Source organism: Hyaena hyaena, unplaced genomic scaffold (genome assembly GCF_003009895.1).
Source record: "Hyaena hyaena isolate Hyena2069 unplaced genomic scaffold, ASM300989v1 scaffold_25, whole genome shotgun sequence".
NCBI lineage: Eukaryota > Metazoa > Chordata > Mammalia > Carnivora > Hyaenidae > Hyaena > Hyaena hyaena.
Window position 1 is genome coordinate 5,582,327 of NW_024080657.1, and position 24,696 is coordinate 5,607,022.

General features: G+C 41.6%; 1 protein-coding gene across 1 annotated transcript in view; it reads right to left on the reverse strand.

Annotated features, from left to right (window-relative positions):
• The window catches only part of PTPRT (protein tyrosine phosphatase receptor type T), an 803,437-nt gene that overhangs the window by 103,662 nt on the left and 675,079 nt on the right, over nucleotides 1-24,696 (reverse strand). Inside the window, exon 20 of the mRNA XM_039227066.1 lies at nucleotides 20,812-20,970. Coding sequence (XP_039082997.1) covers nucleotides 20,812-20,970 — 159 coding nt within the window. The remainder of the gene's footprint in view (nucleotides 1-20,811; nucleotides 20,971-24,696) is intronic.

The following is a 24,696-nucleotide window of genomic DNA, read 5'->3' on the forward strand; positions in this document are numbered from 1 at the left end:
TCCCTCTCTCTCTGCCCCTCCCCTGCTTGCACTCTGTCTCTCTCTGTCTCAAGAATAAATAAATGTTAAAAAAAATTTAAAAAATTATAGAGTTGGATTAGACCAATGCTTCTCAAACTTTAATATGCATTATCTGGAAATAGTTTAAAATGAAGATTCTGGCTCATTGGGTCTGGAATGTGACCCAAGAATGCATTTGTAACCAGATCTCAGGTGATGCTGATACTACTGGTCCATGGACCTGTACTTTGAGTAGCAATGGATTAGATGATCTAAGGTTAGATGTATTCAGTTAAATATAATTTGTACATTGACAATCCTAGAGTTGCTCATAAGAAAAGCAAACACTATCCTTTCTACTTTTAGTGAATGAATGAGGTACTACAGCTTAGTAATATTCAAAACCAAACAAAAAATTTCAAGCGCCCAAAGCTGATGACCTTTGGGAAGAACACATACTGAACAGTTCTCTCATTAGAGATAGACATTACAAAGCAATGTGTACCAAATGTGTGAACTAAACATGCATAAGTAGCATGTGAACTAATAAAGTACATCACAGTTTAGCCTAGCAGTCCTCAGCTTCTGTATTATAGAAGTTGATCCATGAAACGGCAACCTACTTTATTTAATACAGTGGATCCCTATCCTAGTACTGTACAAGAGTCACTCAGTGATCATAAGAAATATAAATACCTTAGCTTCACATTCTGGACCTAATAATTCAAGAGCTTTAGTTTAGGCCAGTCATGTTTAGGAATTATGGTTATAACCACACAATGAAGAAGCAGGGCAGTGACTGGGGTTAGAAAGGGGTATTTTGACTCAATTCTTCATAGAAACATGGTAAAGAAGAGTAGTTTCACACAAGAAAGCTTGTCCAGAATCCCAATGACATCCTCTCTACAGGTCATAGGGGAATCAATGTTCTAGAGAGGCAGCCTCTGAATAGAATGAAACTTTAAGGACCTCTGAAACTTGCATCTTCACTGAATGAGGCATCTTCACTGTAGTTCATGGTCTTTTTTTGGTCTACAGTGATGCATCAGAAGAGCTGTGGTTAAATGCTGGCTCTACTACTGATTAACCCAAAGGCTTTTGGTATTTATTGTAATACAGCACATGCTAAACCATGTAGTAGCATGTAGCCATGCCACATAAGAAATGGCTCCCAAACTTAGCATCTTAAAATAACAAACATTAACTGCCTCACAGTTTCTGTGGATCAGAACTCTGAGTGTAGCCTACTTTAATGGATACTTCTGGTTCAAGTTCTTTCATGGGGTTGCATTCAGCTGTCAGCTGTGACTATGGTTGCATCTGAAGACTCAACTGGGGGAGAATCCATTTCCAGGTTTACTCACATGATTCTGGAAGACTGATTTTTCCCATGGGATATTGGAGTTAAGGGACTTAGGTATCTTTTGCTATTGCCTAGAGATCTCCCTCAGTTCCTTGCTTATTGGGTCTCTTCATAGGGCAACCCCCAACATGGCAACTGGCTTCCCAAACAGCAGGTTAATATGAGAGTGAGAGAATGCATCCAACTGGAAGCCACAGTATTTTTTATAACCTAATATTGAAAGTTAAATCCTAATACTTTGCCATATTTTATTCATTAGAAGCCAGTCATTAGATCCAGCCTGCATCCAAGGGAAGGGATTTTACAGGAATGTGTAATAAGAGACAAGAATCACTGGGGCTGTCTTAGAGGTTGCCAACCATAAACTCCAGTGTCACTCCACAATGTTTTTGTGAGAGCTCCCCAAAATTATGTAAATCAAAGAGATTTATAGACATTACAGCAATATACATGTATAAGAGTATAATTTATTCAATGAGTCCAATGAAAACTCTCTAGCTAATTTTATTCAGATTTGCCAAGCATTCTGAGTCTTCCAGTTAATGAAGTTTCTTTAATTCTTGCAAGGTTCTAAACTACCCTCTCTACACTTTTCCAAAGATTTTCCCAACATTTGATACTTCAAGGGAAATAAATGGTTTAATTTTCCTTACAACATGAATTGCCACTGACAACAGTCTTTAATCATTAAAGAGTTAACAGTGCACTTTGAATTGCTTTACCCAGATAAAAAATTCATTCCCTAAGTAAATGAATTAGCCACATAATTGACAGTCAATTCCAGTAATAAAACACTAATTAAGTGATTCTGCTAAGTAAAAAGTGCAATGTGATGAATTTGCTAAACAATGGCCTAACTAATAAATTTCCATGCTAAATAAATGACTTGGAATGGTGACTAAATACTCACCATGTCTAGGGTCAGTTGAAAAAGCAACTATGCTTTTAGAAAACAATGACAGAAGTGACTATGCCAGCTAACAGGATTACACTGGGCTCCTTGCCAAGCAGGGGCCAAGTAAGTAAGTCTGAATGGGGTAGATATACTGGATTTGGGGGTTGGGGGCAGGCAGGGGAATCACTATGGGCATAGGGTTGGTGAATAGATTAAATGAGAACTTGGAATAGTGCAGTAGAGCTAGACTGGAGTCATAGCGGAACCCAAGTAATAGGCAAGTGGAAGGAGGAAGGACCTTACTGGGCCAAGATCAGAATCAGCACCAAGGAGAGATCCTGAAAACAGTGGCTTCAGCTTCAGAAGGCTAGCATGGCAGTGGGACTCAGCCCTCATAAGGGATAAGGATCTTTGTTGTCCTTTAGAAGTATCTTGGGTTAATCCCATTTACACTGGTGCTTTCTGGAAGGATATGGAATCAGAGAAGTCCGTGCTTCTCTTAGCCTCCACTGGTTTGGACTTGCAAACTCTATTCAATGAAGAATAATGCAGACTTTTCATTATTAAACCCTTGTTATCTAGACCTTTGAGCTGGAATTGGGTCTTAGTTTCCTTGTTTTCCCTTGAACACATCAGGCACCTTTCTTTGGGAGCCTTTAGCAGGAACATTCTTTTCTGATTTTCTCAGATATTAGGAAGATCCATAAGGGAATGAAGCTGGAGGAGGGTAAGCAGTGACTGGGGTGGGGGTACAGAAAGGAAAATAATTTAGAAGTACAAAGCCCTCTGGAAGACAAAGAGAAGTTCGTGTAGGGGCAAGCTGTCACACAACAGTTCTGAAGAGTGCTCTTTCTGTATTCCAGGCCTGCACTGAGTGGTGGAGTCCAAGGAAGCCAGTATTTGGTGATGAGACCTTTTTAATTAATGATTAGGACAAAGATACAAATATTATAACTTCCTAAGACATAGAATTACAAAGTGTACCCCATATATCTTTCTCAGACTAGTGCAATGGTCTCCTCTCTACCTACCCCTACAATGGGATCAAAGCCTGAGTAATATTAGTCATCTCATGCCTAAAGGTCCTCATTTTTCCAGAGGCACACAAGAACAATTAGTCAAATACAGAATAGTTAAATGTGAATCCTTATGATCCATCTTGATCACAAAATTAACATAGTGATTCATTCAAAAGATACTGATCAAGTATGTATTATATACCAAGCGCTACACTAGTCTCCAGGTGTACAGTGGCAGCTAAAGTAGGAGTGGCCTCTGCACTTGGAGCTTATAAACTAGTGAAGAAAGCAGATATGAACCAAAAAACTCTTCAATGAATAAATATTTGCATATATGATACTTGTGATACATGCTAAAAAGGAGTAGAGCATAGTGCTAGTAGGAAAAGAATGGTCACCGTTTAGAATGGTGATTGGGAAGCCCTCAAAGGTGACAGTTAATCACAGGTGTGAAGGATAAATAAGGGCTAAACCATGAATGACAGGAAGAATGTTCTGGGAAGAGGGAACAGAGTTGTGAAAGTCATGATGTTGGAAAATATTTAGCGCTTTCAAAGCATAGAAAGAAAATCAATATAATTGGATTATAGTGAGAAATCCAGAGAGTAGCCAGAAATGAGACCAAAGATATAGACAGGAATCAGATCATTCTGAACTGTGTAGACCATGAGATGCATTTTAACTTCGTCCTGGGAACAATGGGAAGCCTGTGTTAGGCTTTTGGCTGGGCAGTGGCATGGTAAAATTTGCATTTTTAAATTGCAAAACAGGTTAGGCAAGTAGCTCTTTTATAAGTAAAGCATAATAATATTGAATTATTAGGCAAACCTTGGCTGATGATCAATTTGAAAGGAGAGTGATGGATAGAATAAGAAGGGCTATTAGTAAGAAAGAGCCTAGGGACCAGATTTGCAAGTGCATACATTTTCTAGAGCACAGCTGGCTGGAGACTCAGTGGAGGACCACAGAGGTCTTCACTGCAGCAGTAGCAGAAGTGACTCTGCTAGTCTAGAATGACTGTCTTACTTTCTGAGCCTCTGTCACATCTGTAGATCTGAGGGAAGTTCATCTGACCTAGATCAAAGACCCTGAAGATGAAAGGGGCTTTTACCTTGGAAAAACTGAACTGGCCCAATGAGGCATTAGCTGAATAAGTACACTTATTTAAAACATGTCCAAGTATTTCCAGGCATCAAAGCATCAAAATATTGACTGATCAAGAAAATAGGGAGCAAGGAGGGAGATCTAATCAATACTTCCGGATTTAACAACGGTCCCAAGAATGGAATGTCATAGAGTATCCTTCCTCAATCACCTGCTTCATTACAAACAGTTGGTCATACTAGTTGGGTTATAGTGACTGTTAATGCTATAATTAGGTATGTGTGTATGTGTGGGTGTGGGTATGTGTGTAAAATAAAATTTCCATGGGCACCAGTACTTTGTGCTAAGTCACTTTCCCTGAATCTAATATATGCAGAGACAACACTGAATTTTACTAGCCTTATTAACTCTTACTCCAATAACATTCTCCTCACTGTCACTAGCATGATCTTTCCAAAATTAGACATCCCTGCCCTTCCACTTCTTAAGATCAGTGTCAGCTCCTTGCAGAAAACATAATAAATGTCCAACTCATAGGTTTTGAGACCCTTTAAGACACAGTCCTTGATTACCTTTCTAAGTTAATCTCCCACCACTTAACCTCATGAAACTAACATTCTAAGAGGTCAGAACACTCCTAATTACAAGTCCAAAGAAAGGGACTTTCTGAGAAAAGGGTCAGGGTGCTTGACTTCAAGGACAATCAGCACCTTGGACAAAGACTCTAAGCTCTATCTCTACTCTTCGTATTTTCTCTCAGGCCCTACAGAAAAGTTAACATTACTGATGTGTTTTGGACTCTATATTTTAGGGAATGCATTTACACTTACAAGGAGCTACACAAGGGACCAAAGGCTCTTTCTAGATTCTGAAAATCTTTAGAGACACTGCTGGAGTGTGCTAGTAACTGAAGAATTATCAATCTAACTGGAGTTCTAGAAAATATTTCTATTTATTCTTTTTTTTTTAAATTTTAGAGAGAGTGTGTGAGTGGGGAGAGGAGAAGGGGGGGGGAGAGAGAGAGAGAGAGAGAATCTTAAGCAGGCTCCACATTCAGTGCATAGCCTGATGCAGGGCTCAATCCGACAGCCCTGGGATAGTGATGTGAACTGAAATCAAGAGTCAGGTGCTCAACTGAGTAAGCCACTCAGGCACCCCTGTTCTTGAATATAGCCAAGTAGACTTTCTCGCACCTCTGTGTCCTTGTACATGTACTCTCTTCTTTTACAAAAGTGTGGTAGTTTCTCTCCAAGATGACCACAATTGTTTCCTTCCCTTCCTGTAGGCATATGCCATTTCTCTTATTGAGAGGTGGAACCTGTTTCTCCACTCTTAGGCTAGCTGGTCACTGGTTTTGATAATGATAAGCCAAAGAGATGATGTTGGCTAGTTCTGGCCAGCAGAAGTGATGCCTAGTTTTTAAGAAGACTGGCATTCCTCCTGGCTTTCTTGGAACACTTGCTCTGGGGGGAGTCAAGCATCATGTAAGAAGTCTGACTGCCATAATTCTGCCGTGCTGCAAGGAAGCCTAAGTTAGATGCACAGAGAAAAAGCAATGCCAGCTAGCCCCAGATATTCTAGTAATTTCAACAAAGGGGTCAGATGTCCAAATAAAGTAGCTATCTAGGCATTCCATCCCTAGCAGATGTCACTTAAGGAAAAACTGAGGCCCCAGACACATGGACCTCAAATAGCTGTCCCAGTCATTTCCAGCCATTAAAGTCATTCCAGCTCTCCCTTCATTCTCAAGCAGACACAAGATATCCCTGATGTGCCTTGCCCAAACTCCTGGCCCACGGAATTGCAAGCAAAATACAGTGACTGTTGATTTAAGCCATTAGATGTTGACATGGTATATTATAACAAGCCAAAAAACAGTGACATATTCCTCTCCTTCTGCTTTGAAAAACTTATAACCATCATCCTTTAAAATTCAACTCCTCCATGTTTTCCTGGATCAACTTGATACAGCTTGAGGAGCCTAGTTCTATTTCTTACTGATGCTCTATCGACTCACCTTGGCTTCTTCTCACCTAGTAAGCTAACATAGTCCAAACTCCTTTCTTTCTATTAAGTGTGTTTCAATAGCCAAAGAAACATCTCAGCTCCCAGGACAAGTGGTATGAGGAAGCCAACTTTCTATGGGCACAGAAATTGAATCCATGTAATGGGTGCCCATTGTGTCCCAGAACCTTCCCAGACAACTGATGTTCCCATGCCTACTTGTAAGCCTACTCAGCCAATGCAGAACCATAATCTGTTGTTGAATCTGCTTCCTGTATTTACCATTTTACCCCTTCTTCCACTGGCAAAGCCAGATAGCAGCCCACCTGAGATTTTGCCTGTATTTGTTTATGGACTGAAGACTATGAATTGTTTTCCTTTCTTTTTCCTATTACTGAAAGAATCATTGCATCACATTCCCAGACCAGCCAATAGTTGAGTACTTGAGGATATTTTGAGTAGCAGTTCCCACTTTTGCAAGAACTACGAAAAGGAACTCATAAAATTCCCTTTGGTGCTGATAGACTAGGGATTAGTGGCCGGAGACAGGAGACATGTTAAAATCTGGGTATCATCCGATTGGCAAGAAAACATTCTTTGATTCCTTTGTGTATACTCAATTCTGGATGCAGAAAAAAAGGACAATAGTATATAATGTCAGCTGTAGTAAGCTTTCTAAATATTCCTTTTTATTCTGACTTAGTATATAGGATTGCTTTGTCTGAGTCTTGTCTGTCTATACATCTATCCATTCTTTTATCCATTCAACTAAATAAACATTTTTGGGGTATCTGTTCTGTGCCACACACCATGCTATATACAGGAATACAGTAGTATGCAAAACAAAAATGGTCCTCCATTCTTGGAACCTGCCATCTGTCAAAAAGGTTGGACATTAAACAAACACATTTGGAAGATGAAACCGGTGCTGAGAAGAAAAGGGGAACAAAATTCTATGAAGCACCTAACAAAGAAATCCAATCTGGTCTGGGAAGAAAAGGGTTAGGAATGTTAGAAATCTGTGAATTGAGATCTAAAGGAGTCACTTAGGAAAAGAATGTGGGTATAACCAGATGAAGAGTTGGAAAAATCTCTGTTAAGTGACAGAGAATAAATAATTTAGACTTTGTGGGTTAGACAGTCTCTGTAGCAATTACTAAACTCTACTGATATAGTGCAAAGGCAGCTATATATAGACAGTTTGTAAACAAGTAAGCATAGGTGTGTTCCAACAAAACGTTATTTACCATAACAAAGAGTGGGCTGTATGTTGTCTACGGGCTGCAGTTTGCATACTCTGCATGACAGAGCACTAGTATGGGACAAAGACCCTGTGGTAGGAGTGTGGAAAAGGTGGAGTACTAAAAGAAGAAGGTAGTGTGACTGGAGCTCACAAAGAAGGGTGGAGTGGTGTGTCAGGGCTTGGAAGAGGTGGACAGGGCAAGACCTGTATATAAGGTAAGGAGGAGGACTTCGGTTTGTAGCTTAAGAATAATCAGAAGCTATAGAATTGTTTTAAGTCAGGGGAGGATAAGGCAGCATGTTCTAATTTCCCTTTAATACATCTCTCTAGTTGTTAAGAAGAATGTGGACTAGAGAATCACAAGGATGAATATGATGATTATTTAGGGGCTACAGATCACACTGAGGTAAGAGACGGCAGTTACTTGGACAAAGATGGAGGCAGTGGGTGCGAATGGGTTCTAGCTCTATAGAAGACATAGAATAGTCAAAACATGAGGTGGAACTGGTTGTAGAGGGTGAGGGAAAGGAACATGTCAAGATTAATTTGTACTGTATCTCTGTTGAATGTATCTTATTATTACACCTAATGCATCTCCTCTTGCTGTGGTTCTAAGGAACTGAAGTTTTATTTTCATTTCCAGCCTCCACATAATTAGTAAGTCAACTCACATGGTTGGTGAAGTGAAAAGTAAATCATTTGAAGAGAGATGAAGCACATGGTTAATGGGCTGGGATAACTTCCTTCACCAGACACCACTCTCCTTGCAGCTTCCCACACAGATCTCTACTGGAGGAATCATGCCAGATCACTGTTGTCTGTGTTCCCTATCACATCATGGGCTTTTTAAGGGAAGAATTGCCTTTTTCTTGTTTATGTCACCAATGCTTCATATTCCGGTTGGGGAATCTCCTCACTCGAAATCTGTCTGCTGTAGATGTTAGATAAGAGTTACAGATGTATTAGATGTGTTGAGTCAAGAGTATCTCATTGAAAGTCAGCGTTAAGTTACTAAACCTCATGACACCCTCCTCCAGAAATATGTAGGGTACCACTCAGAGAATGAGGAGGATAGTGCTGGGGACAGAGGGATTTTTGCCTGTCTGTGGCCTTCTGATCTTTTCTTCTGCTTCCTCAAATGCTACTTTATAAAGATGTCCCCTTGCCAAACCTCTACTTCCTATCTTCACCCCATACCTGCTGCCCACCTCTGTGGGCAAAAATTTTATGTGGGCTCCTCAAACTGTGTGATAGACCCAACTCTATGACTACTCCTTCACTGACTTTCCAAGATACATAGATTCACTCTCGCCCCACTAACATATACATTAGACTTCAGGTTCTTCAAAATTTCTACTTTGAATCAGTAAATTCTGCTTTGAATATTGAGACTTTATCATAATCCAGGCTGAGTAGACATCCATGAGACCACCTAACCCATTAACTTCCTCACACACTCTGAGTTCCATCTCAGAGTCCAGATGGATGACCAGAAGAGTCTGGGCTTGGATCAGATTCACACAGTCCCTTTTAGAGTCCCGTGTTTTGCTCTCAGCTTTAACTGCTTTCCTATAGGCACTCCTAATATATAAGTCCTGGTTCAACATTCTGGCTCTTCCATTAACTTGCTAAGTGACCCAAGGCAATGTGTTTCATCTCAATGGGCCTCAGTTTCCTTATTCATGGCAAAGTTTTCAATCACCGTGTGTATACAATGTAGCAAACATTTATATCTCCAGGCTGCATTCCTTGGGTGAGTTCCAGACCCACAGATCCAACTGCCTACTTGACACCCCTTCAATGACTCAATAATATCTCCAACATAACCTGTCTAGATGTAAACTCCCCCTCTTCTGCTCCAAATCTGGCCTCTTCCTGTGCTCATGATCTCATTTAACGTCATCACCACCCATTTACATTGAGTATGAGCAGAAAAGAGAAGATTCTGGACTAAGCCCTGGGATGCTTCAGTGGTTAGAGGTTGGGGATAAGAGGATTAATGGATAATGAAAAATGAGAATTAATGACTGGGAGGAAGGAGGAAAACCAGAAAAGGAAAAGTAAAGTGAAGAATGTGTTTCAAGAAAGATGGGGTGCTGATAGATCAATCATACCCAGGTTCGAACCCAGATTTAATTTGTTGGTAGCTGGGTGTCCTTGGGCAAGTTACCTAAATTCTCTGAGTCTTAGTTTCCCTAACCTGCCTCACGGAGTTGTGAAGATATGAAATAATGCATGTAAGGTGCTTTGTCCAGTAATTACACATAAAATGTTAGCAAGGAAAATTATTATTTATGCTTTCAACTCATCAAGGCTGTAGCACTGAGCTGAGGGAGGGAAAAAAAAACCCAAAACCTGGTCTCTAAGTTTGGTTTATTCTGCTACCTAGCAACTACATATTTATATGTTCAACTTCACTTCTTTATCCCTGATTACTTTAACAAGTACTTTGTAAGTGCCCTGTTGTGATTCAGGACTGCCTGTGAGGTGCAGAGCACAATCTATTTTCTTCTCAAGATGTAGTGGCCTAGCATAAATTGTCAAAAGCAACTTCAGCTTTGTAGCTTTACTGAGATCTCTTTGAGAAGGAATGGCTGGGCCAGCTCACAATGAAAGTAAAGGTCTGTAGCTGATACAATGCCATTCCTACATTTCTACCACAGAAAGCAAAATCTATACAAATCAAAGAGAATACGAGGCCAGGTTCCAATAAAATGCAGGGGCACCTTACATGGGGATCATTCTAATTTCCAAACAGGTAACCTTCCTGAAAAGTGAATTTAAGTAGGCTACAGATGTGACTGTTCTTGGGCAGGTTCCAGCTACTATTTCGGCCATATCTCTGGCCATATTCTCTCAACAAAGAACACCTTGTACTCCAACCCTCCTTTTCGAAGTCCACCATAACCCTTGTCCAAGCCTTTGTCCCCTCCACCAATCTTCCTCTTGCACCTTCTTCAAGTCAAATTACATTCTCTCATGTAGTATCATCTGAGGCAGAATCAATCACTTGGTGAGGCTACGATAAGTGTTCCTAGGGCACTATACACACCTTTTCTTCATCACTTATCACATTTATTGAAACTAATCCACTTACAAGTCTCCTCTTGGAGGACAATAATATCCTTGAAGGCAAAAACCATGTCTTATTTATCTTTACAACCCCTACACTTCTTGGCATACAGTTGGTATTCAATGAATATTTAAAGAAAAACCTTGGCTCCCATAAGCAGGAGATGAAAAGTATAATTCAATTTGAGAAGATTCTATTTGTGCAGAAATTGGATTGGGGGTCTAGAGAAGATAAATCATTGTTGACCATATTTCATTCATCTGAAGGAGACTGTGGGACAAGGACTAGAGCGGTCATAGCCCCCAAATACTAGTCCAGATTCTTCTGCTAGTGACTCAATGAGTGACCTTGAGGAAACTCACTGGGACTCAACTCTTCTTCTTTAAGATGGGGAGGTTGGATCAGATGGTGTCTAAGGTCATTTTTAGTTTCAATGGTCTATCGTGTACCTTTTTGGGTCTAATGTCTTTCTCTGAAACCCATGTTAATTTACCTCAGTGTTTGTGATAGACAGTTTGTCTATTTTTTCAGGGCCACTAAAATTTCTGTTGTGCACTTTCAGAGAATTAATAATTCCATTCAACTGTGTATTGCGAGGAACTAAGTAAGTGTGTCCTTTAATCTGTCAGCCAAGTGGACGATTACAAAATATTCAATAATCTCTGTAAAATATTCAATAAAACTGGAGATGGCAGGTTTGTAACATTCAATTCTTCTCCTAGATTCAATTTAATCTTGGAGCAACCAGAAAATATAATTGTCCCTGCAAACAGAATTTTGTGCATTTTTTTCTCTTCATGATACTCATTTGAGCTCTTGGTTTCACTGTATGACTCATGATTGCTTTTTCTTGTAAATTTCCACTTATTCCATTCTATTAGGTTGTTTACTGTTCAGATAAAAAGAGAGAAAGCTTGAGATATTGTTGAGAAAGAATCCCTGGGCTTGGGGATCTTCAAAGCTATAATGGGTTTTAGTAACCTTAAGGTTCCGTAGTTCCAGGTGGCAATCCCTCTTGGTGCCTCTACCCCAAATAAGGGGATATTAGACTCTCTCTGCCAATGTGCTGTAACACTTCCATTATCAAATACAACTTAGCACATAAAGAGCAAAGGCTTTGGATTCTGAGAGTCCTGGGATTTACCTAAAGCCAGTGATTCAAGCTCAAACATGGATCAGCATCATCTGGAAACTTTGTTAAAAACCAGGAGGCTGGGCCCCAGCCCCAGAACTTTGTGTTCCTTAGGTCTGGGGTGGGGCTCAAGAAGTTCCTTCCAAAGAATTCCCATGTGATGCCGATGCTTCTCATTTGGGGCCACACTCTGGGAACCACTGCTTTGAGCAAATGACTCACTAGTCAGTATCTGTGAACTTCAGTTTCCTTCTTTAGAAAATGGGAATAATAACACCTGTGGTTTAATGGAGTTGTCTTGGCTGAAGGCTTAGGTGTGTCAGATCCAAGGTTCAGTCTCAGCTTTGCTACTTAAAGCTATGAGCCTTAGGCAAGCTTCTTACTGTTTAAACCTCAGTTTCCTCACTTGTGAATCACCAACGACACTTAGAACAGTTATTTAATCCTCCCAACATACCAATGAAGCAAGGTAATGCATATAAATACTCAGTCGGAAATAGGCACATAATGCTCAATAGAGGATAGCTGGCATTATGAATATTAATAATCTACTAATTATTACATTTTGAGGCTCCAAACTGGGAGGATTAAGCGAGCTAATTGGCTGTCACAACCATAAATAAAAACTATATCAGTGGGCTGAGATAACAACGTCAAATATAACACAAAGACAGCTCAGAGATGATATATAAAGTTCTTCACTTGGGACCCCAAATCATCTTTACTTGGGCTGAATGAGGAAGCTTTAGCTGGATGCCATGAGCTATGCATTAGGCAGAAAGAGGATGGATATTTGGAGGTTTACTCAAATGTGAGCAGTGTATTCTGAGCCCAGGATTGGAATCCAGAGTGAGGGTGATAGTGGCTCTCTAAACTTCCAGTGATTAAACCTAATGCAGAGAGTCCCATTCATCTCAGACACCATGTACTACATGGACATGGACCAAATGGAGACCGAGGTGCCAATCAAGATTTTGAGCAGACTGGAAAACAGAAATGAATCCTGAAGAAGGCTGATGGCTGATGTGGGCTGCTCAGCCTGAGGAAGGACCTGCAGGGGACACACATGGTTGAAGTCTAATAGCAAGGGATGGGGGAATAGGTACTACAGGAAGAGAAAGACTGACTCCCCTACCTTATGTGACATCAGAGGGCAGACAATGGCCGGCATACGGTTGCTGATCAATACATGCTTGTGTGCAAAAACAGTAATGAATGGATGGAAGTTACATAAAACAGACTGAAGCTTAAAAGGAGAGAGAATTCACTACCAGAAGAGTGGGAACCAGTTATGGGCATAGAGCTAGCAGATCTTCATTTGAATTCCAGTTCCACCATTGGTGCTCTCATTGATACATTCAAACAAATGCTCAGTGGGTATCAGGTGGGTCAGAAAGCTGGACAGGGATCAGGGTACATGCTGGTCAGCCAAGCAATCCATGCTTAGGATTTCAGCGTTTCCCTCACAGGCTACAAGGAGCCACTGAAGGGTTTTAAGCAAAAGGAGGGAAGGTCAAGTTGGAGTACTGCAAAGATGGGACAGCAGAAATGATTTAACTTCAGCAAATTTAGGTTTCCTCATTTACAACCTCAGGATAATAATTCCTACCTGGTTGCAATGTTTTGAGAATTAGAGATAATATGTGAACAGCATCTAGTAAAATGACTGCCCCAGCAGGTGCCAAACAAAGCCAAGGCATCATTAGCAATCCTTAACGTCACACATCACCAAAGGCATAGTTTCCCAAGGGAAGGTCACAGCCCAACAAATTTTCCCAGAGATCCATTTCTCTGGCTGGCTCAACATCCTCCTGACAGGGTGAAGGAATCTTCCTAAGGAGTTTACAGCAACCTCAGCCATTAAATTTTTAAAAAGTCAAGCTCTGTATTCTCCATTTGAATTTCTTTAGTTACATAATAGGCTCCTAAAATCATCAGGTTAAAATTTTGCCTAGTGCTTCCTTCTGCCCATCCCATCTCTTCCAAACCATCCTGTGGGATACCAAGCTTGGACATGCCCCGGCGTACCTGCAAGGACACCCTTTAGGAGCTCTGTGGGGTGGAGATCAGAAAGGCATCAGGTTTCAGGACTAACCCTCTTCAGCAGCAGCAAACATCTCTGAGATCAGGGATGCCTGAAGATGGGGCCATCTGGTCCACAGTCCCATCTCCTGTCAGAGCATCCACCGGACAGCTGTCTTCCTGTGGGAGGAGCTTTGGGCTCTGAAGAGGACAGAGGAACTAAGAGGAGGCACTGTCCCGCCAGCAGGCTGGGCTATTCCCCTTAATCTCCTTTCTCTCCTTCACCTAGCTTTGTGGTGGGCAGAAAGCTAAAGGTTACAGGAAAGACAAAGACATTCAATCCTGAAAGAAGAACATCTTGTTTGGAGTACAGACCTCACTATCCACTCATCATGTGACTTGAGGAAGATCTTGCAGTATCTCAGAGCACCAGTTTCCTTAACTGTAAAAATGTACCACTGTACAGGGTTCTGTGAGGACCGATGAAGATATGTATCTGAATGTGCTGATCACAGAGCCTGGCAGCTTGTGGGAATCTGATGGGCTCCCTGCCAGGGCTCGGCCCCAGTCCTCCATGTAGGACGGAGCTCTGATGGGCTTGCTGCCAGTGGCCAACCTTGGACAGGCCTCCATGTGGGACACGGCTATGGCAGTAGCTTCTGCCCATGTGGGAGAAAAGCTGGCTGGCCATCGGGAGAGGAGTGGGGTTCTCCCTTTCTCCTGGTCACAAGTGACCACCATTTAGAGGGATGAGTGGTGGGCCACCATTTGTGGTATAGGACAAAGGGTGCTTGTTCTGCATTCAGATAACCCTATTTGGCTTCCAGTCCCATCCTCACTCTGTGTGCGTGTGATGTTGCGCTTACTTATTTCAGTTCTCTGAAATTCAGTTCCTTCGTTTATGAAGTGAGAATAATATCTGATTTGTTGGGTTCCTAGGAGGCTTAAGAGTGGGATTTATATAGAGCATATGGTCTAGTATGTAATGAGTGCCAATGAAAGTTACCTTCCTATTTGGGCTTTTGCAACTAGAAAGCTCAGAGCCAAACTGGAATATGAAAATTACCAGCCTACATATTTAGATTGCTTTTTAATATAATAAATTACATTTTAATACAACCTGGTCTTGATCTTGATTATTTATTTCTCCTATTACTGTTTCGTTGTGGGAACTTTTATTGAATATGCTCCCAAATTCTCTGCAGAGCTAGATGGATAGAACCAAACTGATGTCAGAATAAATAGACCCTTAACTCTGCAAATGATTGTGTGATTTGGAGCATGGGGTCTATCTGAACCTCAGTTTCCTCAAATGTAGAATGGGGGTGATAATAAACATACAAGCTATTTTATGGTGCAGGAATAAGGATCTATGGCTCCAGTATTTTGCAAAAGGACTTTTGTAAACTATGAAAAATTTAGTAGAAACACTTATTATAAGCAAGACAATGCCCACTTTTATTCATCAGTGTCATTACTCCCCTCCCCAAACTGTCCTCAGGACTCCTAGCACAGGGACTGGCATGTATCAAGTGCTGGGCAAATGGCCACTGAATCTTACCTCCAGAGCCTCCGCCATGCCTCCATCCTTACTTAGCAGAGAGCCTGATGGCCCAGCCTCTGATGCTGCTTAGAAACCAATTGCCTTCACACCCACCAGACATGCAGCCTTTCAGTACAACGGAAGCAAAACAGTGAAGTCAGCATTTACCAACAGCACCCAGCGGGCAAGTGAGTCTGTCAAATGCCAGCATGAAGTGTAGACACGAGTTCCATACTGAGATAGGGAAGCTGAAGGGCTCCATAAAAATCTGTTTTTGCACTTTTGCTAGGACCTGCACCCCACTCTACACATGCCCCAGAATGCAAACGGTGTACGTCCTCCTTGTAAGGAACAGGGGTTAATGATTTCCTTAGAGCAGAGAATGACCAGACCACCAGCACTAGATGTCTCCATGCCAACATCCACCCCTTCCAAGGAATAACAGCTGGGCCCCTGGCTTTGTTCAACTCAGTTCCTGGAGGCCCGAGGGGACATGTATACCCGACTACAATCCTCAGTAAAAACCTCCAGGCTCCAAATAAAGATGAGACTTCTTCCCTGAGTCTCCCAGACACCTGCACTTCCTTTATACGTTCGATAAACTCTGCTTTCACCTCCTGCTGCCCAGTGTTTGATTTCTCTCCTGCGCACAGCCAGGGACCTTCTCGGCTGGCCCTGCGGGAAACCTGGGCCTTGGACTCAGCCTTCCAGTAGGCATCACTAGCACAGAAATTCAAGAGGGATCTGTTTTGAAGCACTTTGATTTGGACTGAAAATGAACATGGAAAAGATGACACTATGAACAACAGATATAAAGAGCAAGACTTAAGCCTGGGTGTAAAAAGACAGCCTCAGAAGGAAGTCTTGGAAGATTATCCCAGTGAGTGAAAGATCTCAAAACAAACAAACAAACAAAAAACCAAAACAAACCAAAACCAAACAAACAAGAAAACAATCAAGGACACAGGGCAATAAGATCAAAATGAGATTACTTAACAAAAGCCAGCCATTTCTTTAAACTGAAAATAATGCACATTGTTTGTCCCTGAAATGTGACATGCACTCCTTTTCCAAGAAGCGGAAGCATGTCGAAGCAATGGCCCACGCCTGACAATGGCAAGGGCCCAATCACCCTTGCTTCCCAGAGGTCTGTTCCTATACAAAATCTGGAGGCTTGATTGAATGGACACTGCGGAACTTAGCAGTCATTTGGAACAGAAAACGCCTGGAAATCAGCCTATGCAGGGAGATGCAGAATTTGAATCAGGCAGCAGCCCACCTGTTCAATAATGAAATAATTGCTCAGGGCATATTCTTCTGTAATCTTTTCTGATGTGACATCTATTCTTGTGCTCTGTCTTTCTCCTGCTTCCTTAACATTTGCAAGTAATCTCAGGGCCTCCTAAAGCCGATGCAGAAGCCAGACAGTCACTTCCCTAATGCTGTGAAAATAGATTCAATTTTACATACATCAGGGTGATTTCAGAAGCAATTTCTACATCTCTGGTGTAAGCATTACTTACATTTTTTTCCCCCTCAAATCTCATCCCAGTGGTTCCACAGGGCATTTAAAAAGGTACCTGATGCATTCCAGGGCATTAAAAAGAATCCCCAGAGCGTGTTTGTGGCTATAGCCTGAGGACACCAGATGCATACATAAAGTCCTAAACTATTCAGTGACTCAAACAAATGCAAAATTTCTTAATAACTGAATATATTGTCAGTTGAATTTTTTCAATTTCAATGTCTTTTTAAAAGCAACATCCTTAAAATGTGTGTGTGTGCGCGCGCGCATATAAAACAAACACACATATCAGTCATTTAGAAATATTGTCTCTAACTTGAAAATGTCTAATTAGATTCTATTGGATGGGATTTTTCCTCTTCTTTGGCTGGCTAATCTACCTCAGTCTTGGGTGCTTTCCTCTTAAGAGTTTAAGTTTTAGCCCATGGGGAAAACAGTAGTGATGTTTCACTTGAAATCCAAGAAATCAGCGTTACCCAGGTTTCAACATGAGATCAGAAAACTTAAGATCAAACAAATATCTATAATTTCAAGGTCATGTATCTTTGACTATCATAGTTCTGGCATTCATCTTCTCAGGGCATTTTTACATATAGAAAAAAGTATGCATAAGAATCTGGCCTATACACAACAGACACATGAAACGATGCTCAGCATCCCTCCTCATCAGGGAAATACAAAACAAAACCACACTGAGATACCACCTCACACCGGTCAGAGTGGCTAAAATGAGCAAATCAGAGAACTCTAGATGCTGGCGAGGATGTGGAGAAACGGCACCCTCCTACACTGTTGGTGGGAATGTAAACTGGTGCAGCCCCTCTGGAAAACAGTGTGGAGGTTCCTCAAAATATTAACAATAGAACTCCCCTATGACCCAGCAATAGCACTGCTAGGAATTTACCCAAGGGATACAGGAGTGCTGATGTAGAGGGGCACACATGTACCCCAATGTTCGTAGCAGCACTTTCAACAATAGCCAAATCATGGAAAGAGCCTAAGGGTCCATCAACTGATGAATGGATCAAGAAGACGTGGTTTCTCTATACAATGGAATACTACATGGCAATGAGAAAGAATGATATCTGGCCATGTGTGGCAACATGGATGGAACTTGAGGGTGTTATACGGAGTGAAATAAGTCAGGCAGAGAAGGACAGATACCATATGTTTGTACGTATAGGTGGATTAGAAGGAACTTAACAGAGGACCATGGGGGAGAAGAAGGGGAAAAATAGTTGGGGAGAGGGAGGGAGGCAAACCATGAGAGACTCTTGAATGCTGAGAACAAACTGAGGACTGATGGAGGTGGGGGAGAGGGGTAGGGGGAGTGATGGGCATGGAGGAGGCACTTGTGGGGATGAGCACTGGGTGTTAAATGGAAACCAACTTGACAATAAACTATTATAAAAAAAAAAAAAAAAGAATCTGGCCTATACAGGAAAGGTTTTGGGTGAATGGGTATCACTTGGCCAGGGTATTCTATTAGCTAGTCCTGTTACTGAACCTCCTTTCCCCTAGGCCAAAACCTGGAGAATTAGTGACAGATGAACACAGGCAGAGACTCTCAGGGAGCTCTGGATGGGCCTTTCTTCCAGGGCACACCAAGACCATTTCCTTTTCAACCCCTTTTCTGCCTTTCCTAGCCACCAAGTCACTACCCCCTTTTCTGAGTCCCAAGGGAATGTCTGAATCCCAGTGACTGACTCATCTGGGTTGAGAAAGGAAAAAGGAAAGGCTGGCTTTGTGGGTAGGCAGACTGCATGCTTGCCCTGCTCTCTGAGGAAAATGCAAGTTAAATATTTGCTCATGAAATAATCAGTACGCGCCGTTAGACTCTGTCTTTAAAGCCATTACACAATCTTAAGAAGTGTGCAGACTTAGCATTGCCAATAATGGGTGAAGTGACAGCATTTGTCTGTTGAGATGATGCAAAGCAAAGTACATGACACCACCTATGTCGAATTTTTGCCAACATGTTAACCTGAATGCGATCATGATGAAGAAAATTGGATAAATCTGGATTGTGCCATATTCTAGGAGACAACTGGCCTAGACTTTTAAAAGGTGTCGACACACTGAAAGAAAAAAGGAGGGACTGCTGTTCTAGATGAAAGGTGATGGAGAGACATGATGGCCAAGTATAACGTGAGCCCCTTCAGTGGACCTTGGATTAAAGCAACAACAACAACAACAATAAATATTTTTGGACCACTGAGTAAATTCAACTATTAGATACTGAAATAAGGTTACATTTCTTGGGTCAGATAATTTTACAGTGGCTATGTTGAAGAGTTGTCCTGGTTCTTAGGAATTCTCTGGAGGCAGAGTGTCATGATGTCTGCAACCTACTTCTAAATGGTTCCTAAAATTTTATATATCATATATATAAAATGTACTGTATATTTATATATATACATACATATATAATATGTAGTACAGAGAGAGAATGTGTGTGTGCAAATATTACAAATGTGAATAATTGGTGAGTCTAGGTACAAGGTAAAAGAGTATTCATTTTACTATTTTCTCAATCTTTTTATAGGTTTAAAACTAATCTCCTTCCCAAGGCAGCAGGTCAATATTTGAAAACGGCTATTGCTTCCCTCAAAGTTCAGTGTTCTTAATCAGTGTGCCTATAAGAACCATCTAAGTGGCTTTTACAAAATCCGCATCCCACCTTACCCTCATCTCCCTACCTCTCTTCCCTCAGGAGATTGAGATTTAGTCGGTAAGGTGGAGGGCCTAGATATGTGTATTTTGAAAACTTTCTCCGATGGGTTCTGTGCTACACTTGAGATTAGCAATCACGTGTCTAAGTTACCCTCAGACTCTGGATCCATCAGGAATTAGCTATGTAACTCTGAGAAGGTCAGCCACATGCACTGAATCTTGGATACCTTACCTACAAAATGGGAACAATCATATGCAGTATCTCACAGGGCCATTGCGAGACAAAGATGCTCTATAAATACTGGTTTCCTTTCTTCATTTTCTCATAAACCCTCCCAATTGATCATATCTAAGTGATTTTTACAAATCATGGTTTTTTCCATTTGCCATTGACACAGTGTGTGGAGGACATTTGTCTCTGCTCATATGCCTTTAGATTTCTCGAATTCCCTAATCTGGAACAGAGGCTGGGGAATCTAGCATTTCTATTAAATACAGGAAAAAGAAGTGGCTTAAAAGAGAGATGAGAATAAAAGTTAGCTTTAGTTATCTAAAGATTTTCCTTTGGATAAGGTTTAACTCTGAAATCTTAGCCATTTCTATAGGTTTGCTATCCTGTATCAACTCTGCATGAGGGCTCAGGTGCTTTTGACTCAATGCCCTTTGGAACACTGGCTATAGCTTGGACCTGGCCTGGCCTGGGAGACATGGATTCCAGGTCTGGATAGGTTTACTCATCAGCCCTGACATTGCAGAAGTTGCTTCTCTGAGCCTCAGTTTCCTAAGCACTCAAAACAGAGATGCCAATAATTAGTGGCACACCTACCTTACATGGTTTATATGAAACACTGTTTAGAAAACTGTAAGACACTGAATTCAGTATGGCATGTTTTTCTCCCTAAAGGCATAACTATGTCGTCTTTTTTAAAAAAAAACTATTATTACTTTTAACCTGTGTCTATTTATTTCCATAAGCAGTTAAGATGGCTTGCCCCATTTCCATCTCTTTTGGGGGAATATTCTTAAATCCTCCTTTTCCCTCAAGATGGGCTGCCCCAAGTCCTTGCCAGGGAGAACGTTTATCCTTGGAACACCAAGGGAAGCATCCTGAGCCCGTACCACTACAGAATCTGACCACTGTGACAAGTCCACAGCAAAGCTACCAGGGTCAAGTTGAACCATGGATGTTCCCTTCCCCTTAGCAGGCCAACTTACTGAATCCATTAACGTCCTGAGAGCTAGAGGAGAAGCCTTCATCGTTGCGGCTGGCACTGAGCTTGGTGGTGGGTTTGTCAGCTGAGGCCACGGGCCCCATCTCCCTCTGGGCTCCACTCTGTGTCTCCTTCTGCTTCTTGGCCAGCTTCCTTTGGGACATGTGCAAAGGGAAAAAATCACAGTCAGATGATTCCAGTTTCATTAAAGCATTGGGAAGATCAGATTGTTCTTCCTTCCTACCCATCATTCTCAACCCCCAAACCTGGTTCATTCTCCAGGAACAGAGTCAAGGTGGGTCTTCTAACGTCAAGGTGTAATAAGCCTAAATCCTCCTGAAATCATTAATGACTTTCATTTACCAGGAAAAATGAGTGAGACTTATCCTGGAACATCTCCAACAATGGGTATATTCTTTACTTGAGCTTAAAATTGGAAATCAGTGAGACTTGTATGATGCTTTCCTTGCTCACCTTTCAAAGGGGGGAAGAAACTGATGACCCTTTCTGTTCCATGGCTCTGCATGAGATTCAAAATGGAGTCTGACCTGTCTCAGGGACTAAGCTTACAAAATAACACACCAAACAACGGGAGACTGAAGTAGGGACTGGTAGTTGGTGAAAGGTGAGGGTAGGGGTTAACTAGTCTTGTAGCTCTAAAGGAGAAAACTTAAAGCTGAACTTGATGCTTGACTATTCTCATAAGAATGGAAGATCCTCAGAACCAGATGGGCATTTATAATACTATTATATAGTAGTGGTTTCCAAACTGTGATGGAAACTAGCATGATTTTGAGAGCTGATGTGAACACACAGAGGCCCTGGTTCATGGAGGTAGGACAGGGTTAGGCCTGTGCATGGCCACCTAGTTCCCCAGGTTGTTCTGACACCATCTACTAGATGTTAAAACCATTGGGTTTTGGCATCAGGAAGACCTGGGTTCATATCCTATCTCAGCCACCTGCCGGCTGCGTGACCTAGGGCCAGTTCCTTAACCTCTTTTAAGTTCTGAACTCGTCCTTTGGTACATCAGTCGACAATGGGACCAACCCCCTAGCATTGTGATGATTAACTGAGATCATGTGGAAATACATGGAGCACGGCAACTGGCGCACTGAACATTCAACACATGGCAGCTGCATTTTTGGTTTTATATCATCCCCGCTGGTCAACCACATTCCAATTCCAAGTCCCCCTTCAAGAGACATACCGTGAAATCCCTGGATATCAAGTGGTAGAGATTTGGACACCTCCCTAGGCAGCAGAAGAGTTACAACATCTTTCCTATGGATTTGAAATTTATTTCTCTTAAATTTTAAATGATTGTTCTTAGATCATTAGAAGTACAAAAATAGTACTAACCCCTCTTGTATATGACAGTTTTTCAAACATTTCTAAAAAACCAACGCAGTCCCTCTGAGATTTCCCCACATTTCCAATTCTAAATATAGCCGTTATGTTCCTGTGATATGGAAGGCGATAGGCACATTAAATATCTTGGGGGCAAGTTCTCTCAGGTCTCTTGCCCCATTTTCCATATGACTTGGTTTCAACTTCAATCTTAATCACTCCTATCTCAACACGAAGCAACAGATCTCCCGAAGGATTCAAATTCAGTGCCATGTAGGAAAAAATTTCCCAAAATTGAGCCCACTTGGTCATAAAATAGGCAGTTTCAAGAGGTAATGACCTCCCAGTTGGAGGAGGTACGAAATGAAAAGACAAAACATAGACACAGAAGAATTTTAGAGGAGCTCATCTAAATCAGTTCTAGTTTGACAGTATGAGAGCAATGCCCTTCCCATGGATCCCTGGATCTAGGTGTGGACTGCACAGAAGAATGACAGATGACACACTCAAGTGAGGATGATTTGGGGACAGTTTATGTGCTAAAGGACTACTGACAAAGGTACGAAGGGTGAAGGGGAACCTGAGGTCCACTATAGTGACAGGTGAGCTGTTGGTCACCGGCGTGTCCAGAGGGACAGGTAGAGGAAGCAGACACCAGCATCCTGAAGGACAGAGTTGTGAAGGTAAGACCACCTGCTCAGAAGCAGCAGCCTTCTCTCAAGGGACTCCGCTGATCCTCACAGGGCGGGAACAAGAGGCAGAAACACCCCGGCTACATCCTCCCCTCTCCCTATGACCTCCGAACAGTGGGTCTCATTAGCTAAACACAAAGGGCAGGCAGAGGCATGGAGTCCATGTAGGGCTAGCTCTGGAAGCAGAGAGCACAGTGGAGAACAAGGAAGAAGGAATCTGGATTCAGGAAATCCCTGCCAAGAAGAGAATTTTATCTCCCCCAATTTGGCCACAATTTGAAGACAAATGCAGCCTGAAATGCAACCCATCCTTCCTTCTCTCCTTCCTTCTTTGCATCCTCCTTTCCTCCCCACCCCTTTCCTTTCATTCCCTCCCTCCCTTCCTTCCTTTCCTTTCCTTATTTTCCTTTCTTTCTTTCTTCTCTCCCTCCCTCCCTTCCTTTTTTCCTTTTCCCTCCCCCCCCCCCCCCCCACTGGCTTGAGGAAAGAGGGGCTCTCAGGAATAGGAATGCGTCTTTTGGATATAATGCTATAGCCACAGGCATTCTGTACCAGTAGACAGACTACTCCTGGCAGACAGGAAAACAACAAGAAACAAAGTATTGGATCAGTGTTGACAGTCAGACTGGGGCCAGGGAGAGTGCCAATGAAGGAAAATGAGTGGGTCTACTACGAATGACATTTCAAAATTTTATTCTTCATTTATTATCAAAAAGGAGTGTGTTTAAAAATGTATATGTGACCTTCTTAATCATAAATTTGAAAAGATATACAGCAGATCCTTTTCCTCTATCTAAGCTCTGCTCACATTGCCCTGGCAGGAAATAAAAGGAAATCCAATAAGAAGAAAGTTAACTTTAAAACTGTAAGTGAGTGCATACAAGAGGCTTTGATATTTCCGTAGAGGCATAACCAATCCCAGTCCATTAGGGGTAAAATAATATGGAGAGAGTTGTCTTAGACACAAATCATTCATTTCCAAAGGAATAATAATAAAGGCCTTGCTGCATCTATGAAAAATAGCATTTTAGAGAAATGTTTGGGTAGCTCTGAAAACCTGGATGAAAAATGAAAATTGAGCTTCTCCAAAACATAGATATTTAAAAACTTGACAATAATGGCATCCTTAGTATTTAGACCATGGTTGACACTACGTGTTCACGAGGGTGATGCTATATAATAATTTAAAAAGGTACAGACAGGTGTTTCAGCAACTGGCAAACACAGCTACAAAGTAGAAACAGAGGAAGGGAAGTAGAAGGAAATAAAACATAAAACCATGGTTTTGGGATCTATATTCTATCAGAATTCTAAGTTTAAGAATTAAAAAACCATCTTGGTAAAACAGGAAAAATCATGTTTATTCCTATAGACATAAAGCTTAACTGATACCCCTCCCTGTTTTTCCTTAAGACAGGAGAACATCCAAGCCTATGAATAGGGCATGGAAGACCCTCTGGCTATGGCTCTAGTCTTTAACTCAGCCTTATCTTCCACACACACCTCCTCTTAAGGAACACCAGCCACCTCATCTTCACACACCCCCCAACCATTCCTCAATACTCTACATTCCTTAATATGTTCCCTTTCTTCTCCATTGGCCCCTCCTCTCCATCCTTCAAGGCTCAGTGGCATTCAAATGTCACATCTCCTTGAAGGTTTCTCTTGCTCTTCTAAATAGATTTGTGGTTTTCTTTTCTTGGTTGACTCATCCACTGAACAAATATTTATTGAGCACCTACATGTACTGGCTTCTGCTAGATGTAAGATAACAGTGACAAAAGCCAGACATGATCCTGACCCTCACAGAACATGGAGAATAATGACAAAGACAGGTGGTAAAGAGA